Source organism: Cnephaeus nilssonii, assembly GCF_951640355.1.
Source record: "Cnephaeus nilssonii genome assembly, chromosome: 4".
Classification (NCBI taxonomy): domain Eukaryota; kingdom Metazoa; phylum Chordata; class Mammalia; order Chiroptera; family Vespertilionidae; genus Cnephaeus; species Cnephaeus nilssonii.
In genome coordinates this window covers 25600844-25624609 of record NC_137075.1, presented here as the reverse complement: position 1 = coordinate 25624609, position 23766 = coordinate 25600844, and the positions used below count along the sequence as shown (strand labels likewise).

The window sequence follows — 23766 nt, the reverse complement described above, 5'->3', positions numbered from 1 at the left end:
TTTTGAAAATCTATGAAGGCTCAGGTAAGAAAGTACCTCCTCTAGGAAGCCTGCCTTAGGCCAACCTCAGAGCATTCAGTGAATCCCATCTATCACAAACAGCCAGTGTGGCTCAATTGGTTGGGCCTTCTCCCAAGCACTAAAAGGTTGCTAGTTCGATTCTCAGTCAGGGTACATGCCCAGGTTGTGAGCTCGATTCCTAATAGAGGACATGCAAGAGGCAGCAGATAGATGTCACATTGATGTTTCTCTCTCTCCTTTTCCCTTCCTCTCTCTAAAAATCAATTTTAAAATATTTTTAAAGCATCCATCAAACTATATCATATTTTACCATTTACCTGTCTCCTCCATGAAAATATGAGCTTCCTGACAGCAGGGTCTATAACTTATCTTGGTTTTCCTACAATCAAGCCCAGTAATTATTACCTAATGGACACTCATATATTTGATAAATACATGAAAATAATCCCTGTCTCAAAAAGTTCAGTTTAGTAAAGAGAAAGATAATGTAATTAAATAAAAACAAATGAGTGCTATAATAGAAACCTAAAAGAAGTAGGTTCATAAAAAGTTCTCAGATAGAAAGCTCAACTCAGGGGATTTGCAGAAAGAAAAACCTCACACAAAAAGTAGTAGTTCCAGTTGAATGAGGTATTCTCTGACTTGAGGAGTTATTGCAAGTATTTAAGATAATATAAAATATGTAGTACAGTGCTCAGGACATAAAATATGCTCAATAAATGATACTGTAGAAGTTGGCCAAGCAGACAAGCTCTTGTATTCTAAGAAGAATGGCATGTGCAGCCCAGCCGGCATGGCTAAGTGGTTAAGTGTCAACTTGTGAACTAGGAGATCATGTTTGATTCCCGATCAGGGCACATGCCTAGGGTTTCAGGCTTGATCCCCAGTAGGGGGCATTCAGGAGGCAGCCAATCAATTATTCTCTTATCATTGATGTTTCTATCTCTCTCTCCCTCTCCCTTCCTATCTGAAATCAATAAAAAAATATTTTTTAAAAAAAGAAAAGAATGGCATGTGCTAAGGATGGAAGCTTGAAGAATTATGTGGCAGATTGCATTTTTCAAACAATATACACAACATTATCTCCCATCCCACATCTCCATATATTCTTTTTTTATAGTGTGACTATGATACTATTCCCATTGAGAGGGGGCCTATGTTCTCATCCCTTGATTCTGGACAGGTTTATGATTACAATGAAAGTGACCACTTTGTGAGTTCTAAAACTAAAACATAAACCAATAAAAGCTCCTACTGGCTTCTCTCGGGACTCTTGCTCTTGAAACACAACCATCATGGTGTGAGAAAGTCCAAGTAGCCACATCACAAAGCCAGCAGGTGTTGCAACTAACAAACCCAGGAGAGATCCCAATTAGATAAAGCCAGTATTCAGGGCATGTGAGAAAACAAGTCACCAGATGATTCCAGTGCCTAGCCTAGTCATTAAGCTTTTTGTTATTTATAAGTAGGATCATACTATAAATAGTATCCTATAATTTGCTCATTTCTTCAATAGTTATGTTGTGACCACCTTTCCATATAAACATAAAGAGACCTAGCTCTATCGTTCTAATTCTACATAGTATCCAATATAATGAATTGCCATACATTATTAACCATTTAAGTGGTTTCCAGTATTTTACTATTTGAAGCAATGCTGCAATAAACAATCCTTTTTTTTTTTTTTTTTTTTAACAGTCACTGAGTATGGATTCTTACTTTCCTTGCAAGGGCAAAAGGTTCTCTAAAATCCTTCAGCTACCAGTGAAATGATCCGACAGGAAAAAAACTTTAAATGGGAGTCTTCTCATCAAAAATAAATACAGCTGCATGGAGCTGCTCAAGATCTGAACCAAACTAAAAAAGGGAAGGAAGAGGGCTGAAACATTATTTAACAACCCTCCAACCATGGGTCACTAGTGTTCTCAGGGAGGGGAGGACAGGTGGTCTGGCCACACCATCTCAGTGGAGGAAGCCACAGCTGGATCAGATCAGATCTGGTTCCGATGACATGCAGAATTGCACTTGTGACACTAGTTGTGTCAGAGGAGCAGGGTGGGAGGTTGTGGCAGAGCAGGACCTTACTGTTACAGCTCCTTTAATCTGTTGAGAGCACTGCCAGCACAGAACCACTCGAACTGGATCTTGTTGACGGTATGGTTAAGAAGGATGGTCTCCTGGGTCCAGTGGAATGCTTGATGATGCATCTCAGGGGCTTGTCAGGGGCAAAGTCCTTCAGACCCTGGTTAACTTATCCACGGGGTGAATCTTGTTGTAGTCGGCTGGATCAGCAAAGGTGAGGGGCAGGAGGTCCTGTTTCTTCAGGTTGGTTTCTTGGATCCTGGCAAAGCTCTTAGTAATGATGGCCTGACCCCTAAGGTGACCGAGTTCCAGTTTTGCCATGCTCCTGGCTTGAGTCCTCACCATAGTTCTTGTCTCCAATCACCACCCACCGGATGCCATGTTTCTTGTAGTAGAGAGCAGTGTCAAACTCCTGGGTGACGGCATTGTACAAAGTGTTGGTCTCGCCATTTTTTATGTTGATGGCACCAATGAGCAAGTTGTTGAAGATGTCCAGGTGCCCACGGAACTTGAGCCAGCTGAGATGTGGTCAGTGGTATACTTCCCTTTGACTTAATAAGGATTTGCAAGTCCTCTAGGTCTTAGCCATCCAATTTTTCAAAAGGCTTAAAGAAGCTAGAGGTGCTGGCTGGTGAGACTCACACCACCCACTGCCCACTGCTATCCCTGGGATGGTGCTGGTAGGTGTTCTGCCCAGGGTCAAACTCTGCATGGAAAAGCTCATCCACATCCGGAGCCTCTAGCTTGAATTTCTTGCCATCCTTGCCTACCAGGAAGTCAATCTCTGGGTTGAACTTGAGGGTGCCAGCAATGGCCAGTGCTATGACAATCTCTAGGGACATGACAAAGACATGGGTCTCAAGGCTCACGTCATTGTGTCCCATGAAGTTCCTGTTATTGGAGGTGATGATTATGTTCTTCTCCCCTTCTTGATGTCCTTTCTGCCCCACTGGCCAATGCAGGGGCCACAGGCATTGGCCAGGACAAAGCCATCCACACCCCTCAGGACCTGTGCATAGCTGTCCCATCTAATGGTGGCAAAGATCTGCTCAGAGCCCAGTGTGATGGTGAACTGGGGCTTGCACTTGAGTCCATGGGCTAATGCCTGCTTGGCCACAGCTGCTGAACACCCATGTCCTCATAACTGGAATTGGTGTAGCTGCTAATCAGACCCACTCTGATGTCCAATGGCCATATTTGCTTCTCTGCCACAGTGCCCACTTCTGCCACAGGATGAGCCAGGTCGAGGGTGAAGGGCCCACTGATGTGAAACTTCAGTTTACCCGGGTTAATGTCAATCACTTGGTCATAATGGCAACCAGGGTCAGGTACCAAGTGATCCTTGAATTCAACAGCAAGGTCGGCAATGTCTGCCCAGCCTGTCTTTTTCTTTTTTTAATATGTTTTTTTATTGATTTCAGAGAGGAAGTGAGACGGAGAGATAGAAACATCAATGATGAGAGAATCATCGATCAGCTGCCTCCTGCATCGAGCCCACAACTCCTGGCATGTGCCCTTGACCGGAAACGAAACCGGGACCCTTCAGTCCGCAGGCCGACGCTCTATCCACTGAACCAAACCAGCTAGGGCATGCCCAGCCTGTCTTGCTCAGATATTTTCTTCATTCCGTGGTTATAAGGAAACACTGAAGTCCTGGCTCCAATTTCTGTGCCCATGTTGCAGATTGTCACCATGCCAGAGCAGGATATGGAATCTACGCCAGGCTCATGATACTCCACAATAGCACCAGTGCCACCTTTAAAAACACATTGTTGGGTGAGGTCCAACCAGAGAGTGAGCCAATCAGCTTCATACCAATCACCCTGGGGCACTTCAGCCATGATGTTCACAACAGCAGCACCCAGACTCCAATGCAGATGCCTACCCCCACAAGCCACCACTGTTGGGGTATGGAAATCAGTGCCAATCAGAAGAACCCCATGGTATGCATAGTTTTCCAGAATAATCTGGGAATGATTTCAAAGCCAGGACCCCAGAAAGCCCACACCATATTCGGCACCTGCAGTTGCCAGGAAATTATACACTTCTTGGTTTATGTGTTGGCCTGACGCAGGTCTTTCTCGCCTCCAAGCTGGGCCTCAATCAGATGGTCATAGTGGATGGTGGACGGCATGGCTTCCTTGGGCAGCACAATGCAGATGAGCTGCAGCATGGCCATCTGGGCTGTGGCATACTGCATGGCCATATGGATGGGCAGCAACCACAGGTATGTCTTGCCCTGCTCAATCTCCTGATTGGATGAGTCACCAGGTGTTCATACACAATCTTCTCAAAGAGGGTCAGAGGTGATTCACTCTGCAGCTGGATAACCAGGAGGCTGTAAGGCGCCATTTTGTGCACTAACAAAGATGAAGTTGCATGCAACGAATAATCTTAAAATATATCTTTGTACAATTGTACCAGTGTTTATGAAAGAAAGATTTTCAGAAGTGTTTCTATGTGTACATTTTTAGTTTGACTGATATTATCAAACTTCTGAAGCTATACTAATGCATAATCCTACCAGAAGCATTTAGAGTATTTATCTCACCACTCCTAGGCCACTTAGAAAGATATTACCTTTAAATTTCTGCTAAATTGGTAATTACTTTTTAACTTCATTCCATAATACTTGGCTATGACAGGATTAACAAACTTTTACAATTAAATACAGAATAGTCAACCCCCACCAAGAAAATAAAAAAGAATCTAACATTGTATACACGTACATACAAATGCACACGCACACACACAAAAAGACTTCAAGATATAAGAAGTGTCTAATTAAAATAGCAAAAGTCGGCCCACAGCCAGCATGACTCAGTGGTTGAGCACCGACCTATGGACCAGGAGATCTCAGTTCAATTCCAGGTCAGGCTATATGCCCAGGTTGTGGGCTCGATCCCTAGTGTTGGCCATGCAGGAAACAGCCCATCAGTGATACTCTCTCATCATTAATGTTTCTATCTCTCTCTCCCTCTCCTCTCCTCTCTGAAATCAATAAAAATATATTAAAATAGCAAAAGTCAAAAATAAATCCCAAAGTAAATTCAATCAATCATTTTATTTCTGTATATTTAATACAGACTTTATTTCTGGATGAACATGGACTTGAGGCAAAATATAAAACTACCACACTTGGCACATATAAACATCATTCAAATTTCTCTTAAAAGATAAAAATAAAAAGTTATTAACCTATTCATTCATGCCTGTAAGGAATGAAACCTTGTAAAATTATTTTCAATTAGATTTTCCTATAATCAACTCTAAAGTTCAAAACAGTAAAAAAACAGAAGATCCTCTACCAAAAACAGTACCATTTAAATTAGTTAAAAGAAGGTAATCTCATATAAACATATTTGGTCAAAATTCTAAACATAATTAAATATTATTTCAAACAGATAAAGGAAACTGATTTTCCCTTCTATGTTACTAGAGGCCCGGTGCACAAAATTCGTGCACGGAGGGGGGGGGAGGAATTCCCTCAGCACAGCCTGCACCCTCTCCAATCCAGGACCCCTCGGGGGACGTCTGACTGCTGGGATTGGGCCTAAACTGGCAGTCAGACATCCCTCTCCAAATCCGGGATCGCTGGCTCCTAATCACTCACCTGCCTGCCTGCCTGGTCGCCCCTTAACTGCCCCAACCCCTGCCGGCCTGATTGCCCCTCACTGCCTCTGCGTGCCAGCCTGATCACCCCTAACTACCCCCCACTGCCGGCCAGGTCGCCCACAACTGCCCCCTCCCTGCCGGCCTGGTTGCTCCTAACTGGCCCCCCTGCTGGCCTGGTCGCCCCCAACTACCCCCCTCTGCCAGCCTGGTCGCCCCATGCAGCCTGCTTGTTCAGTTGTTTGGTCGTCCCTCACTAATCCCCCTGCCGGCCTGGTCACCCCACGCAGCCTGCTTGTTCAGTCGTTGGGTCGTCCCTCGGGCTGGCCCTGGGCGGCTGGGGGGCTGAGGGGACTGGGGGACTCTGGAGGCAGGCACGCGGGGCAGGCCCGCCGTGCTGCAAGCCTGCCACACCAGCAGGGCTAAGGGGACTGGACACCGCCATCTTGTGGCTGTGGGCGCCGCCATCTTTGTGAGGGCGTGATGTTCAATTAGCATATTCCCTCTTTATTAGATAGGATTTTGAAGTCAACAATTCAAAAAATATGTTATCGGGCAATAATGTATATACAGACGTGCTCACTTTGATATAACCTACAGAGCTAATATTAAAGGCATGATTAAGTATATGACACATACATGATAGATTACCAGGTTTTTAAAAACTGCTTACTAAGGACTTACTATGATACAAATATTCTTTCATAGAAATATTAGGTAACAGAAAAGGAAAAGAATAATATCCATTATGGTGTTTTAACATGAGAGAAAAAAACTAGAGCAAAAAGGTAAAATGGCTAACTTCTAGATTGTGCAATTAAGAGATAATTTTAATTCTCTAAACTTTGATTTTTCAAATTTTGAAACAAACATATTTTGTAACTCAAAAAAAAAATAAAAGTAAACTTTAGAGCTAGTCAACTAGAGTAAGCTTGTTACAGCTGTCTTTCCCAAAGATTATAACCAAAAACCTTGGACATAACACAAAAAACAACTGAGGACTCTGAATAGTAAACAACAGCAAATGGATTGGGGAAGGAAGTAAAAACAAGTAACGATCCTTGACGGAAGTGAGTTAAAGGGTGTTTTTTCCTCTCCTCTTTTCTTTTCCAGTTTTGGGACTTGGGATAGGCCAGTGGTTGGCAAACTCAGTCAACAGAGCGGCAAACCGCAGCTCGCGAGCCGCATGTGGCTCGCGAGCCGCAGTTTGCCAACCACTGGGTTAGGCCAAGTCCTAAAACTATCTAGTAGGAACACAAACAAAAAACTAAGAGGACCAAGAAAAGGGGCCTCTGTAAACCAGAGGATGTGGGGACAAATTCTGGGAGTTTTTTTCCTCCCAGCCTGGCCCCAAGCCAGCCCCAAGTGTAAGCCACAGAGAAAACTTAGTGGCACATGCACAGTCCAGAGGAGGTGCCACAGCATATAAGGCCCAGGAAGACTGAGTACTAAAAAAAGAAACCCCATGCCCTGGCCGCTCTTGCTCAGTTGGTTGGGCGTCATCCAGTGCACTGAAAGGTTGCTGGTTCAATTCCTGGTCAGGGCACATGTCTGGGTTGTGGGCGCCATCTCTGGTAGGGAGGTGTACAGAAGGCAGCCAATCGATGTTATGCTCTCACATCAATGTTTCTCTCTCCCTCTCCCTTCTTCTCTCTCTAAAATTCAATAATCTTTTACAAAACAAAAAAATAAAGAAAGAAAAAAAACACCTGTGGGTCAAAAAAGCACGAGAGTAATCCTATCATTTTCTTCTCTTTTCTCTCATTACTTTCACCTCCAGGACAGTCCCAGCCCCAGAAATTGTATGATAGCACAAGAGGAAAGAAGGGAAGACAGCAAAGAGAAAGTGTGGCTAAAATCCAAGAGCCCCAGCTTTCTGGCTAGGACACTAGGTAAAAAAGGTTTCTGGAAGCCAAAAGATAAGGGAAGACTTGGGGAGGAAAGAGCTACAAAAAGGATCCCTGACACAAGTCCCAAGCTCACCTCTCAGCTGCACATATGCAGAACAGAGCTAATGACTTTGACAACAGAACTATGACATAATCTACCATCCAAGTCCCAGACTAAATTCTAAGTGACACATGCAGAGTAGACCCAAACATCCTAACAAAGGGTTTTGAAACCAATGACATTCGAACCACCCACCACCCACAGTGGGCAAGACAGAACTTGCAGTCTAATCTACCAGGTTGACTGCATGCCACAACAAAAATCAACATACTCTAGGAAATTTTTATAAAATCCAGAGTCTCACAATATAATATTCTAAATGTCTAGGATAAAATCCAAAATATCTTAAGATACAATGAATCAGTACAATGTGACCTGTCCAACTCAAAAAGATAGTCAACAGATGTAAGATTGAGACAACATAAATGCTAAAATTATCAGAGAGGACTCTACATCAGCTATTATAACTATATTCCAAGAGGTAAATAACATTTTTAAAATGATTGAAAACAGACATTTTCCAGGAGAGAAATAAAAAGTGTGAAAAACAATCAAGTGAAAATTTGAGAAATGACAAATACAATATGGGATAGGGAGGGGATTCACTGGGTGGTCTCAAGAGTGGAATGAAGATGACACAATCAGTAAACTTCAACATAAATTTAAAAGAAAACTATCCAATTTGAAGAATAGAGAAAAAAAGATTGGGGAAAAAATGAAACATAATGTTAGCGACCTGAGAGAAGATAATAAAAAGTGTTAAACTGTGTGCTACTGGAGTCCCAGAAAGAAGAAATAATTGGTCCAGAAAATAGATTTGAAGAAGAAACTCCCCAAATTTGATGAAATACAGATTCAAGAAAATCAGCAACCTCAAACACCAGGTGTACGTTAATAATGTGGATTTTTTTCAATAGATGGAGTTACACATATGTTGATATATATGCCATTTGATATGTATGCTCTTTTGTTGTATTGACAACAAGCTTCAAAACTTCATATGTCAAATTTTCTGAAGGTGTTAACATCATAGATATTTTTATGCTTAAAAATGTCGAATTTCACCCTAACAGGTTTGGCTCAGTGGATAGAGCGTCGGCCTGCAGACTGAAGGGTCCCAGGTTCGATTCTGGTCAAGGGCATGTATCTTGGTTGCGGGCACATCCCCAGTAGGGAGTGTGCAGGAGGCAGCTGATCCATGTTTCTCTCATCGATGTTTCTAACTCTCTATTCCTCTCTGTAAAAAATCAATAAAATATATATTTTTAAAAAATGTCGAATTGCGTGCCAAAAAAAAGAGCATTTGCGGGAAGTTTTAATTCATTACTTTATTTTGAAGAAAAGTGCTGCTGAAAGTTATCGTATACTTCGGGAAGCTTATGGTGAACATGCTTCATCTCAAGATACTTATGAACACTGGTTTAAATGTTTTAAAAGTGATGATTTCGATGTGAAAGACAAAGAACGTCCAGGTCAACCGAAAAAGTTTGAAGACCAACAATTACAAGCATTATTGGATGAAGATGCGTGTCAAACTCAAAAACAACTTGCAGAAAGATTAAACGTTGCTCAGCAAACAATTTCCGATCATTTACAAGCAATGGGAAAGATTTTAAAGGAAGGAAAATGGGTGCCACATCAACAGAACCAAAGACAAATGGAAAACCGAAAAGTCACCAGTAAAATGTTGCTTCAATAGCACAGAAGTCTTTTTTGCATCGAATTGTGACTGGTGATGAAAAGTGGATTTGAGAATCCCAAATGCACAAAATCATGGGTTGATCCAGGTCAACCATCAACATCGACTGCAAGGCCAAATCACTTTGGAAAGAAGACAATGCTCTGCGTTTGGTGTGATCAGGAAGGTGTGGTGTATTATGAGCTTCTAAAACCAGGTGAAACTGTTAATACTGATGCTGCCAACAACAAATAATCAATTTGAACCACGCTTTGATCGTAAAACGACCAGAATGGGCCAGAAGACACAGCAAAGTAATTTCGCTTCACGATAAAGCACCATCACACACTTCAAAAGCAGTTTAAAACACGTTAAAAGATCTTGCCTGGGAAGTATTCACCCACCCGTTGTATTCACCAGACCTTGCTCCTTCAGATTACCACTTGTTGTGATTGATGGCACACGCACTTTCTGAGCACTTCAAAACGTACGAAGAAGTGGAAAATTGGGTCTCTGAATGGTTTGCCTCAAGACAAGAAAAGTTCTATTGGGACAGTATCCACAAATTACCTGAAAGATGGTGGAAATGTGTAGCTAGCAATGGACATTACTTTGAATAAAGCACTTTTGATGTTTCTCTTGAAATTACCGTGTTTTCTTTTATTACAAAATCCGCATTATTAACCGGTACACCTGGTACAACAAATGCAAGGACAACCATGCAAAGATAAATCATAATTAAGCTGCAAAAAATCTTGAAAGCAGAAAATTAGAATGAATGCAGATTTATTATCAGAAACCATAGCCCTACCCAGTTTGGCTCCAGTGGATAGAGTGTCAGACTGCGAACTGAAAGGTCCTGGTTTTGCTTCCGGTCAAGGGTACATGCCTGAGTTGCAGGTTTGATCCCAATGTGGGGTGTGCAGGAGGCAGCCGATCAATGATTCTCTCTCATTATTCATGTTTCTCTCCCTCTCCCTTCCTCTCTGAAATCAATAAAAATATATTAAAAAGAAACCATAAAGGCCAGAAGACAGTGGAATATCTTTAAAACTCTAGAAAAACTGCCACCCCAGAATTTTATATCCAGCAAAAATATCTTCACAGCATAAAGGCAAAATAAATATATTTCAGATGGAAAAAAACACACAAAACCCTAAGAATTCATCACCACCAGCCTTCCCCTAAAAGAAATGCTAAAGAAAGTTCTTCAGGATGAAAGAAAGTAATACCAAAAAGATGCACGGAACTTCAGGAATAAAGGAAGAGCAACGGAAATGATAAATATCAGGGTAATGTAATAGATTATTTTTCTCCTATTAAACTGACTACTGAAAGCAAAAATTATAACACTATAATTTGAGATTTTCAATGTATGTAAATTTAATAAATATGACAACTATAACATAAAGTTAGAGATTGTAAAGAGAGCTACTTGCTTGTAAGTCTTCTCTTTACTTTAAACAGTAAGATATTAGCCAAAATCGGTTTGGCTCAGTGGATAGAGCGTCAGCCTGCGGACTCAAGGGTCCCAGGTTAGATTCAGGTCAAGGGCATGTACCTTGGTTGCGGGCACATCCCCAGTGGGGGGTGTGCAGGAGGCAGCTGGTCGATGTTTCTCTCTCATCGATGTTTCTAACTCTCTATCCCTCTCTCTTCCTCTCTGTAAAAAAGCAATAAAATATATTTTTTAAAAAAACAAAAGATATTAACTCTAAATTAGGTGTAACCCCTAGAGCAGTGGTCGGCAAACTCATTAGTCAACAGAGTGGCAAACTGCGGCGGCTCGCAAGCCACCATTTGCCGACCACTGCCCTAGAGCAATCACTAAAAAATAGAGACAGCCCTAACCGGTTTGGCTCAGTGAGTAGAGTGTCTCGGTCTACAGACTGAAGGGTCCCAGGTTCGATTCTGGTCAAGGGCATGTACCTTGGCTGCCGGCACATCCCCAGAAGAGGGTGTGCAGGAGGCAGCTGATCGATGTTTCTCTTTCATCGATTGTTTCTAGCTCTCTATCCCTCTCCCTTCTTCTTCTCAGAGAGGCGGAAAGAAAGAAGAATCCAAAAGTGTGAGGATAGCATAAGGAGCCTCCGGGATGGCTTTAAGCGTACCAATATCCGAATTTTTGGGGTGCCAGAAGAGAGAGAGCAAGATACTGAAAACCTATTTGAAGAAATAATGACTGAAAACTTCCCCCACCTGGTGAAAGAAATAGACTTACAGGTTCAGGAAGCGCACAGAACCCCAAACAAGAGGAATCCAAAGAGGACCACACCAAGACACATCATAATTAAAATGCCAAGGGCAAAAGACAAAGAGAGAATCTTACAAGCAGCAAGAGAAAAACAGTTAGTTACCTACAAGGGAGCACCCATACGACTGTCAGCTGATTTCTCAACAGAAACTATGCAGGCCAGACGGGAATGGCAAGAAATATTCAAAGTGATGAATAGCAAGAACCTACAACCAAGACTACTCTACCCAGAAAAGTTAGCATTCAGAATTGAAGGGCAGATAAAGAGCTTCACAGATAAGAAAAAGCTAAAGGAGTTCATCACCACCAAACCAGTATTATATGAAATGCTGAAAGGTATTCTTTAAAAAGAGGAAAACGAAGAAAAAAGTAAAGATAAAAATTATGAACAACAAATACATATCTATCAACAAGTGATTCTAAAAATCAAGTGAATTAAAAATCTGAGGAACAGAATAAACTGGTGAACATAACAGAATCAGAGGCATAGAATGGGAGTGGATTGATAATTCTCAGGGGGAAAGGGGTGTCTGTGTGAGGGGTATGGGAAGAGACTGGACAAAAATCATACACCTATGGATAAGGACAATGGGGGGGAGGGAACCGGGTGATGGGGAGATATGGGGGGAAAAAAAGAAGAAACAATTGTAATAATCTGAACAATAAAGATTTATTTAAAAAAAGATTCAAAAGAAAATTGTAAAATATTTTTAACCAAATGAAAATATACATCAACTAAAGCAGAAAAGAGAAATTTATAGTACTAAATGCTTATATTAGAAAAGATCTCAAATCACTGACATCAGCTTCCACCTAAGAAATTAGAAAAAGGACCAAATTAAACCCAACCAACACAGAATAATAAAAAGCAGAAATCAGTGAAGCTTAAAACAGAAAAACAGAGAAAAATAAATGAAACCAAAGCTGATTCTTTGACAAGATTAATAAATTTGATAAATCTCTAGCCAGATTGATCAAAAGATAAAAATCAGCAACATCAAGATGAAAAGGAGAATTATCACTAGAGACTGTACAAATATCCAAAGGATAAAAAGGAATACTACAAACAAGTCTATGACCATAAATTTTAATTTATATTAAATAGACCAAATCCTTGAAAGACATACTATTAAAATTTACTGAAGAATTAATTAACCTGAACAGTCCTCTATTACAGAAAATAAATTAGTAGTAGAGACCTTCAAACATATCAATTTAATCTCTTATGGTCTATGCTTTTTTTTTAAAAGATATATTTTTATTGATTTCAGAGAGGAAGGAAGAGGGAGAGAGAAATAGAAACATCAATGATGAGAAAGAATTATTAATCAGCTGCCTCCTGCACACCCCCCCTTGGGGATAGAGGCCACAACCCAGGCATGTGCTCTTGATCGGAATCGAACCCAGGACACTTCAGTCCAAAGGCTGACACTCTATCCACTGAGTCAAACCAGCTAGGGCTGGTCTATGCTTTTGGTGTTCATTCAAGAAATATTTGCCTAACCTAGAGTCACAAAAGGATTTCTCCTGTTTTCTTCTAAAGGTTTTATTGTTTTAAATTTAGGTTTATGATTCATTTTTAGTGTATTTTTGTACACGATATAGGGTATGGATCAAAGTTATTTTTTTCCTTTTTTGCATATGGATATGCAATTGTTCCAGCCCCATTAAAAAAGTATCCTTTATCCACTTAACTGCCTTTCCACCTTTGTTGAAAGAAGTTCTTGATGTATGTGTGAGTCTATTCCTGATTTCTATTTCATTGGTCCATTTATCTTTACACCAATACTACACTGTTTTGATTACTATAGCTGTATAATAAGAACTGAAATACAGTCGCATTACTTCTCCAACTTTATTCTTTACCAAAATTGTTTTGGCTAGTCTAGGTACATTGTATTTCCATATGAATTTTGAAATCAGCTTGTCAATTCTCCATCTTGTCAGTCTTATCTCTATAATTTTAGAAGAAATAAAAACTCATATTTACACAGAAATCTGTATGCTAATGTTTATATCAACTTTAGTTACATCTTCACCAAAACCAGAAAAACCTAAATGTCCTTCAAGAGGTGAATAGATAAACTATATGTGATACATGCATAAAATGCAATACTACTCAGAAATGAAAAGAAAGGAACTATTATACACACAGCAACACAAATTACTCAAATGCAATATACTACATGAAAGAAGCCAGACTCAAAAGGCTACATACTGTATGTATGATTCCATTTATGACACTAGAGGCTCAGTGCATGAAATTCTTGCACAGGGGCAGTGGGGGGGGGGGGGGGCTCAGCCCAGCCTGCACCCCCTCACAATCTGGGACCCCTAGGGATCGGGCCTAAACCAGCAATCTGGGACTGCTGGCTCCTAACCACTCACCTGCCTGCCTGCCTCATCACCCCTAACCACTTGCCTGCCTGCCTGATAGCCCCTAACTGCTTGCCCGCCTGCCTGATCGCCCCTAACTGCCTCTGCCTCAGTCCCTGCCACTGTGGCTTCATCCAGAATGATGTCCGGAAGGTCGTTCAGCTGTCCAGTCTAATTAGCATATCACACTTTTATTATTATAGATTCTAAAAGAGTCAAAACTACAGCAACAGAGAACAGACCACTGGATGCCAGGCACTGAGGCTACAAGAGGGCTTAACTTCAAAAGGATGGTTCCAAGGAATTTTTCAGGATGATAGAATTGTTCTGAATTTCAAATGTGATGTGGTTACACAACTATATGCATTTGTCAAATTCAGATTTCAGCATACACAATTTAAATAAATTTAAGAAAAAATTAAATATTATGCATACTCACAGCCCTCCCTGAATAGTGCTAAAACTATACATGTATGGCACAAAATTTTATATACATTACAATTAAAGAGTTATTAAAAATTTTAAACTTGCTAAAATTTATTTTTATGTATTAAACCCATTACTACACTATTATACCAACTTACAGACCCAAAGGTAGCCTAATTAGGAAACTTTAAGATCACTCAGTCTATACAGAACTACTATCAGACCAGTCAACCACATGAATCCAACTTTAAGCAATGTTTCCCAAATTGCTACCTACAATGACATCAGAATCTTTCCCCCTAACGGAAGTAGAGATTAGTAACTTAAAATAAGAACAAAAAATGTTTCGTGAGGTTCCAAAGAGAAAAAATTTCTATACTACCACAAACAGCTTCTATACTACTATAACTATCACTAGAGGCCCAATGCACGAAATCCGTGCAAGAGTAGGCCTTCCTTCCCCTGGCTGCCGGCACCGGCTTCCCTCTGGCACCTGGGATCCGGGCTTCCCTCGAAGCCCCGGCTTCGTCTGGAAAGTCGTGCAGAAGGACATCTGGTCTAATTAGCATATTATGCTTTTATTATTATAGATATGCTTTTTCCAGACTTAATCACTTTGTCTTGGGCCACGATTTCAGAACAATTTACAATAAAAAGAAATTCAACTTTTTTAAAATAAAAGAAGTTATCCACAGCAGCAATATTTTACTGAGTACAGTCTTAAAAATGGGCACTTCTTTATTAACAACTGAAATTTAACTGTAACAGATTAATAAATTTGGCTTCTTGAAGATAATAAATAATACTTTTTTATCCATTTCATCTTTTATTCTATTACTGCCCCTACTCCCAGCCTTGACACTCTCTGTATTGCTTAGTTAAAAATAACTCCTGGCACAGCAGTTGAAAGTTATGGTCTTTCCTCACAAAGATAGAGGAATAAGTCAAACTCCAGTATGTAGACTTGCTTTTAGCCAATTAAAATATACCACAAACCAAATCTCAGTTTATTCAACAAATATCTATTGAATGCCTTTTTATGCCAAATACTGTGCTAGGGGATAGAATACAAAAATGAGTAAGACAGTCCTGGGCTCCAAGGAACTCAAAGGTCTAATGACAGAGCCAACAAATAGGCAAAGTATACATATACTAGAGGCCCGGTGCACAAATTTGTGCACAGGTGGGATCTGGCCAGCCCTCTCTGATCAGGGCCAATTGGGGCCAGCTGGTCAGGGAGAGGGGACGTGGGAGGTTGGCCAGCCGACCCAGCCCCTGATCAGGGTTTGGGGAGGTGATTGGGGGCAGGGCCAGCTGGGAGGAGGGGCCACAGGAGGTTGGCTGGCTGGCCTGCCCCGAATGGGTCAGGTTGGCTGGCCGCAGTGAGTGTCATAGCAACCGGTAGGTAGTTCCAGTCATCCAGTCACTTGGCTTTTATATATATAGATATTGTTATAAATTCTATGTGGTTGGCTTTTTACATTTTAAAGGTGACAGACACTTTGGTTAACTTAATGAAAGCTAACTGAAGCTCATTATTTATTGGCTCCCTAGAGAATGTTTCTCATCTTCCAGCATTTCTCTCCGCTGTCCACTGCAATGAAGCACACACTGTACACAGTTGTTGTCTATAGAAATTCACTTATTTAACTTTTCAGGATTATATATATTTGATACAATCAACATTCTCCAATCAGGGAAAAACAGTTGCAGGGCTGATCAAAGAAAGTGATTTCACTTCCTTACTACTCTGCCATTGGGTAGAAAAAAACAAGAGTCAATATGGAAAGGGCAAGTACATTAATACAAGGCGGGGGGATAGGGAAAATACATATTGATGCTATCACTGTTTTTTACAGAGAAGAATACAACTTTCCTCCTCCTGCATACTCCCCAACTAGTTTCATGACTAACAAATACCTTACAAAGGCATTTTAGGCATAAGTGAAAAACAGGTACAATATAAATAATTATTTCAATCTGTTCAATATATGGATAGTAGCTATTGTGTATGCCAGGCACTATGCTTAGCAATGGAAAAACAAAAGTAGTAGCAGTAGTATGTGAGAATGCAGGAGAGGACTTCAAGGGGTATAAATATTATCCATTAGGTAAAAAAGCCAAAAGATTTTGTAAAAGAGAGGTACAATCAAATCAATAGTTTAAGAATGTAACTCTGGGTATAACTTAGAGGCAGGGATAGCAGTTTTGAAGCTACTAGTACTATATGAGCATAATCATTTCCCAATACCAACACTACATATTATTCTTTTTACTTTTACTGATTTTTAGAGAGAGGAAGGGAGGGGGGAGCGATAGAAACAATGCTTTGTTGTTCCACTTATTTATGCATTCATTGGTTGATTCTTGTGTGTGTCTGGGCAGGGATCAAACCTGCAACCTTGGTGTGTCAGGAGGACTAGATATTATTCTTTTTAATCTCCTACTTCAGGAGGAAAAATAGATGTCATGAGATAAAAATCCCATCAACTTTTTACCATCAAACCTAAAACATCTGCATCTAACCTCTCCATCTTCCCGGTTTTACAACAGGAACACACTACCTAAAACTTCTCTCCCCAGCAGAGCTTTGCTACACAATGTGGGATTTTCAAACCAACAGCTTCAGCCTTACCTGGTAGCACATTAGAAATGCAGAATATCAGGCACCACACCAGACCGACTAAATCCCAATTTGCAGCTTAACAAGATCCCCCAGGTGACTCACATTATGCATATTAAAGTTTTAAAAGCACTGCTCCTGACAAGAGCCAATTCTCTCCCATTTTTTGTTGTATTTTTTTTTTTTCAGAATCCTTACACTATGGATTATCCATTTTTTCTCCTATCACTTTGACCTTTAAAAGAAAAAGCCCACACCCCCATTCCAACCCAACTTCTCAAAAAAGTTTTTCGCATTTTGTCTCCATTTCTTCACTTTCTACTTACTCCTCAACCCATTAGGATCTGTCCCTCATCACCATTCCACTCTGAGTCCTCATTAAGATCAATGATTGAGAATGTTGCTAAATCCAAAGGACACCTTTTAGTCTTCAGCCCTACTTGACCTCTCTCACCATATTCAACACAATTGTCCTTTATCTTCTTGATTCATTTCTTTCATGTGCTGGCATGTAAACTAATCTATAATAATAAAAGCATAATATGCTAATTAGAACGGACATCTCTCCGGACAAAGCCAGGGCTGGGAGGGAAGCAGGAGTCCCGGGTGCCTGCCAGTGGCCAGAGGGAGGCCAGTACCGGCAGTCGGGGGAAGGAAGGCCTGCCTGCTCTTGCACAAAATGTCATGCATCAGGCCTATAGCGGTGAATACAACTGTTGGTGCTTTAGCATGAATCAAGGTAGTGACACTGAACTGTACTACAAGTTTTGGCATGGAAATTTTTAAAAACCAACTTTACTATAGAATAATCTTGGTGAAGCAAAAGAAATAATTAATTTCACTAATCGCAAAGCTTGAATACATCTTTTAAATATTCTACTTAAGGAAATGGGACGAAAGTATCAAGTACTTCTGCATACCAAAGAATGATGGTTGTGTCAAGGAAAAGTACTTGTACAATCTTTAGAGAGCCCAACTAGCCACTTTTTTCATGCAACATCATTTTTACTTGAAAGAACATCAAACTGTGGTTATGTAGACTTGGATATCTGGCAAACATTTTCTCAAAAATTAATGAAGTTAAGCCTTCCATTTCAAGAAAAACAATTTGACAATATCTGTTGCCATTGATAATATTCAAGTATTCAAGCAAAAATTATAATTTGGGGAAACTTGTGTCTGCCATTGTGACACTGACAGCTCCCCAATATTTAAAGATTCTGATGAAATCAGTAGTCATATCAGCAAATGTGTTTTTTATATTTTGGATGACATATGTCAATTTAGGATATCTGTATAACTCAGTAGACCAATATTTTTCACATGACCAGTAAGTATATGACTTTACAAACTTAAACATGGGTTAAAAATCCACACAATGTACAAAACAGACCAGTAGCTTTTAATGTAACAGTGTGAAAAGTTCATTGATATGATTTCAGAATCCACATTCTAACCCTTAAGAAACTATTATTTGCCCAGTTTTGGTATGATATCAAAGGAGAATATTCATTGATGTAAAAAAAAAAAAAGCATTACAAGATTCCTCCTTTTTTTCCAACTACATCTATAGAGGATGGTTTTTTTCATATATTTTAATCAAAACAACATAATGCAACAGATTGAATGCAGACGCAGATATGAGAATCCAGCCAAACCCAAACTCATGACCTCAGCCCCTCAAAACATGGTCCTCTGTTCCAGAGTTCTCTCTCACTGAATGGCATCATCCATTGTAACCTGAATCATACGTTACCTCCTCCTTTTTCACTCTCATATATTCAACAAGTCCTATTTTACCTCTTAAATGTGTCTCCAATCTATCCACTTATTTATACTTTTATTACAGCAATCCTTTCTCTGACTCATAACCTAACAAGTCTACAAGCATTTGTCCTCAACTATTCTCCATAAAGCAGGTTATGTTTTTAAAAGTAAAATTTAATCACATCTCTTTCGCTGCACTTCCCATCGCCTTGAGACAAAACCAAAAGCTTTACTTAGCATACACAAAAGACTCCATCTGATATTGATGCTACCTCAACTCAGCTCTCCAGCAACTCTTCCTTGCCCCAGTCACATTAGCTTTTTCCAAGTTCCTCAGCTGAGGATTATTAATTACTCACTTATTAATTCATCTTCAATGATTCATTCAAAAATGAAGACAATTAAAAATGTGTTATCAATTTAATAATACAATCTTTATTCCCACTTCAAAGAAATTAAGATACTTACATCAAATTTTACATCAACATCTCAAATATTTTCTATTAACTACCTCAAAATGGTATTAAAACAGCATTCAAAAGAAAAATATGGCATTAATGGCTACTCTAATAATGCATTCTCTTTTACATTTTTGCATAAATTCTACATTTTAACCTCTGAATAAAACTGTTTAAACTTTCCAAACTTCATAATCTGTTTTCTACTATTCCAAAAAGTATGCCATATGGGTACCATGCAATTTATACCCTCTAAACTGAAATTTAAAAGGCAATGATTTGCTGTAACAAAAGTAAGATGTCATGTGACTTAATACTTATAAAAAATTGGCATTTATAAACATATGTTCATTATCATCTACATTTTCATATCGATTTCTAGTTAATTTCTTGGTACAGGAATAGTTACCTTTAAGTATCTGTATTTTAGCAGTTCATAACATATTTTGAAAATGAATCAACCAAGCTATGGTTAAAAATGTATTCCCTACTTATCCCTATTCATTCAACAAACACATATTGTGTCATCACAATTATCATTACTCGACTTACTACACAGAAAATTGTAAATGCTAAACTTTTTAAAAGATAGCTTTAAAATTTTAAACAAACTGAAGTCAGCAAATAGTCAAAAACAGATGTCACTACAGCAACCCCAAAGGAAGATGATGAAGTGTACTTACGTTTCAAAACATCGATCCACGTTGTCAGACATCAAAAGCAGCATGCATAGCTGTTCAAGTGCTATTAGTTGCATGTCCCTTTCATCTCCCTGTCCCATCTGTAGCCATTCCAGCAATGTGTCTGGATCCACATCTGCCATGTTTTTTTTTAAAGCCTCTTTGCTTAAATTAAAAAAGTAAATGGGAAAAATTCCTTTAAATGTCCAGGATTGATCAGTTGGGGTTTACAATTTTTTCCTTTGCATCAGTTGGAACCAAATTTTCATGGTGTCCCCCTAGAAATTAGAAAAGTCTCATAAGTTATGTTTTTTTAACATAGTGCTTAGTGCACATAGTGCTTAGTGCTTTCAACTTTCCTTATTCCTCAGATTTAACGTTCATATATCATCATACTAAATAAAAACCAGTTTTGCACTAGAGTATAAGCTGATTAGGTTTCGGCTTAACTGGAAACCAGAGCTCTTCGTCAAAGTCAAACAAGCTTCGGATCCCACTACTGCTATCACTAACGTCTGTGCCAAAAGGCAAAGAACACCTTACTAAAGGTTCTTTTTTTTTTTTTTTTTCCAGCAAACTTCTTCCCCGACTCCTCCACCCAAAACCGATCTTCAGATAGGGGTTAGATTCGGACTCCAAGCACTTTGAACCATTACCCTCCAACTTAAGTTTCTGCTTTAAAATTTACCTCTCAATTTTGCTGCCTCTCAATGGACTCACTACTATTTGTAAAGACGTCCAAATACAAACGACCATTAGATACAAGACGTATCTACGAATACAGACTTGATTGGGAATTTTGGCAGTCTTGTCAATTGTTCTTAAAAGTTTCCAAAGAAATGCTAAACGTAAATGCAATGAACTAAAAAAAAACATCACGATCAGAATATAGGCCAATCTAAGGACCTCCTTCCCCATTGCAGTTGGTTAACACACACACACACACACACACACACACACACACACACACACACACACGAAAGTCATTACCAAAGCCTGTAAGCGCCCTAATGGAGGGCAGCTCCGGGTCCCACGTAACCCAGAGCTGCAGGTGTGTGAATCCAGAGGCGGGCCCGGGTGGGCACCCAGCGGCGGAGGCCGGCAGGGATGGCCGACCCAGCACCCCGAGCGCCCCAGACCCCGCTAAGTTAGCTCCCGTGACCAGGAGGGGGGCCTGGAGGAGCAGCAGCCAAGCCTCCGCGCCCGAGAGGAGGCCCCGGACAGGACGGCGCGTCTCGGGGAGCGGCGCCCAGAACTCCCGAGGCCCGGCGGGGTCGTCCCTGGCGTGGCCGGGCAGCGAAGCCTTCTGAAGGGCGAGGGGGAGGAGGGGGGCGCCCTGGGATCCGGCTCGGGCCAGCGGGGCTCCACCGCCGGAGGGAAACAAAGGGGCTGAGCGGGTGAGTCGGCAGCAGCCCCGCCGACCTTACCCGGGGCCGGGGTCTCGCTCCCGGCCGCCGCCCCGGCTTCCTGATCTCGGCCCCGAAGCCTCGCCCTTCCGACCGCCCGAGGCGCTGCCGCTTCCCCTTCCCTCAAGCTCTTACCCGGTCTCGGAGTCCCAAACCGCCCCGGTCCAGCTCCAGGCAGGCCGCGGGCAGCGTCAGGGCAGGCCGCGGCCCTCGAGTGGCCAGGAAGCCGCAGGTCGAGCCGGGGAAGGCGGCACAGGAAACGCCGCGCCTCGTCCCTCCCCTTCCTCCGCGGGGTCCGGGTGACAGGGAAGGGAGAGGTTCCCCCCCGACCCGCGAAAGGCAGCGCACGTCCCGGCCCCGCACGCGGCTCCTCAGGCCCGCAGCTCAGAGGCACGCGCGAAGCTGCCGGCGGCGGCGGGGGGAGGCCGCGTCCATCGCGATGCCGGAGGGGGAAGGGAGGGTTGGGCGAGAGCTGGGCGGGGAGGCCGGCGAGCTCGGTGGGGGCGGAGCCAGTGGGCTCCGGTTTCAGCCTCCCGCTGGCCGCCACGTGGGGCGCTGCGGAGGCCGCTCGGCCCAGCCGCGCCGGGGCGCCCACAGGCCGGAGGCGTTGCTGCCCCGCCGGGGCGCTCGGGCCTCCCGGGGCCCCGACTCCCTGGGCCTGTCCGCCGTCGCTCTGCTGTCGTACGTCCTGACGCCTTTCCGCTTCGCTGTCAGGGCGAGCGCGCTCCCCGCGCCGCGCACGCTGCGCACGCGAGCCCGGCTGCTTCTGCGCGGCGCCCGCACTCCGCGAGCTCGGGCCGAGGCTCCGCGCGGCTCCCCCAAGCCGCGGCCCGGCCTCTCCTTCCTCCCGCCCGGACGCCCGCGCTCCGCCAGCTCCGCGCCACGGCCCGCTCCTCCTCGCGCACGGAAGTGCTCCGGGGACGGAAGAGCGGCTCCCTCCGGTCCCTGGAGGCAAGAGGCCGCTCAGTCCACCAGCAGGAAACCCTTCCACCACAACCCTGGGAAGCAAATACCGGGCATTACCTCCCGGGTACAGGTGTGAGAACGGAGGTTCCAAAAAGCATAAGTTCGGGCCCGTGGGCGTCCCACGTCAGCGGCGGCGCCGAGAGCGTGCTTCTGACTCTCCCGCGGAGCGTGGTCTCGAGTCTGCCCCTGGTTATTCCCCTCAAACGTTTTCGGTCACACGCATTGAAAATAAAACCTGCCTGCTTACAGGACATACTTGGAAATACTTAGGATGTAATTAATCGGAAGTGTGACTATAGCTATCTCTTTTAACATAAAGAAATGAATCCCTCGCGTTGTGAGATAGATAAACCCACTGTACGTTTTCATCTTTGAAACAAAAATGAATATTACATGATAGTATTTGAGACGTGTTCCTTTAAGGAATCAGAGATGCGCCCTAACCGGTTTGGCTCAGTGGATGGAGCGTCGGCCTGCAGACTCAAGGGTCCCGGGTTCGATTCCCGTCAGGGGCATGTACCTTGGTTGCGGGCACATCCCCAGTGGGGAGTGTGCGGGAGGCGGCTGATCGATGTTTCTGGCTCTCTGTCCCTCTCCCTTCCTCTCTGTGAAAACTCAATAAAATATATTTTAAAAGAAAGAAAGAAATCAGAGATGCTGCTTCATAAGGTTGAAGAACCAGTATTTTGGAATGGTCCCTCTTGCTCCTGTGGTGGTGTTTAAATGGATCAATACATGTGTTAATACAACTATACAACCTTGTCCCCCCCCCCCCCCCCCCCCCGGCCAATGGGGTCAAATTTACTGTGATAATTTTTTTCTTTTTAAATTATTTATTGTTGAAAGTAAAAGAAAAAGAAAAGAAGAAACATTATCGCCCTACCTGGTTTGGCTCGGTGGGTAGAGCGCCAGCCTTCCGACGGAAGGGTTCCAGCTTCGATTCCAGTCAAGAGCACATGCCGGGGTTGTAGGCCAGATCCCCAATGGGGGGCATGCAGGAGGCAGCCAATCCATGATTTTCTCTCATCATTGATGTTTCTATCTCTCTCCCTCTCCTTCCTCTCTGAAATCAATAAAAATATTTAAAAAAAGAAACCTTATCAAAAAAGTGACGTGACTTTTATTGTTTTTGTATTATAATAATATTATTTTAAATTAAAATGTCAGATCCCAGAACAAGAGGACTGAAGAAAATGAATAAAGCCTTGAAGAAAACAAGATCCAGATGATAGCAACTGACCATACTTAAATGTTTCTCCCAAGAAACTAGGATATGTTTACAGGCTAATATTTTACCTTAATGTCAAAATTTAAGAATAATGAATATTGAGAATTACTATGTGCCAGGCACAGGGGAAGGTGCAGTGAGTAAGTCACAGACTTCATCTTCAATGAACTATAAAAGTCTAGAGGAAGGTAGATGTCAATACACTTCCTGTGTCTACGTCTATGATGGTACTTACCACC

At 42.1% G+C, this 23766-nt stretch overlaps 1 protein-coding gene and 1 pseudogene across 7 annotated transcripts in view; both read right to left on the bottom strand.

Moving 5' to 3' along the window:
• The window catches only part of HECTD1 (HECT domain E3 ubiquitin protein ligase 1), a 93358-nt gene extending 71328 nt beyond the window's left edge, over nt 1-22030 (bottom strand). For 4 of the 6 annotated variants that reach the window (XM_079767956.1, XM_079767951.1, XM_079767954.1 and 1 more), the window contains exons 1-2: nt 21469-22029; nt 19931-20205 (exon numbers count right to left, since the gene is read on the bottom strand). In XM_079767956.1, coding sequence (XP_079624082.1) covers nt 19931-20070 — 140 coding nt within the window. In that variant the 5' untranslated portion in view covers nt 20071-20205; nt 21469-22029. Of the gene's footprint in view, nt 1-19930; nt 20206-21468 lie in introns of all 6 variants that reach the window. The other 2 variants (XM_079767952.1, XM_079767955.1) reach the window with 1 other exon arrangement.
• Nucleotides 2109-4455, bottom strand: LOC307097539 (aconitate hydratase, mitochondrial-like; annotated as a pseudogene). Its single transcript has 2 exons — nt 3703-4455; nt 2109-3482 (listed from the first exon to the last, which is right to left on the bottom strand). The product of its transcript is annotated as an aconitate hydratase, mitochondrial-like (transcript).
• Nucleotides 22031-23766: the final 1736 nt, after the last annotated feature.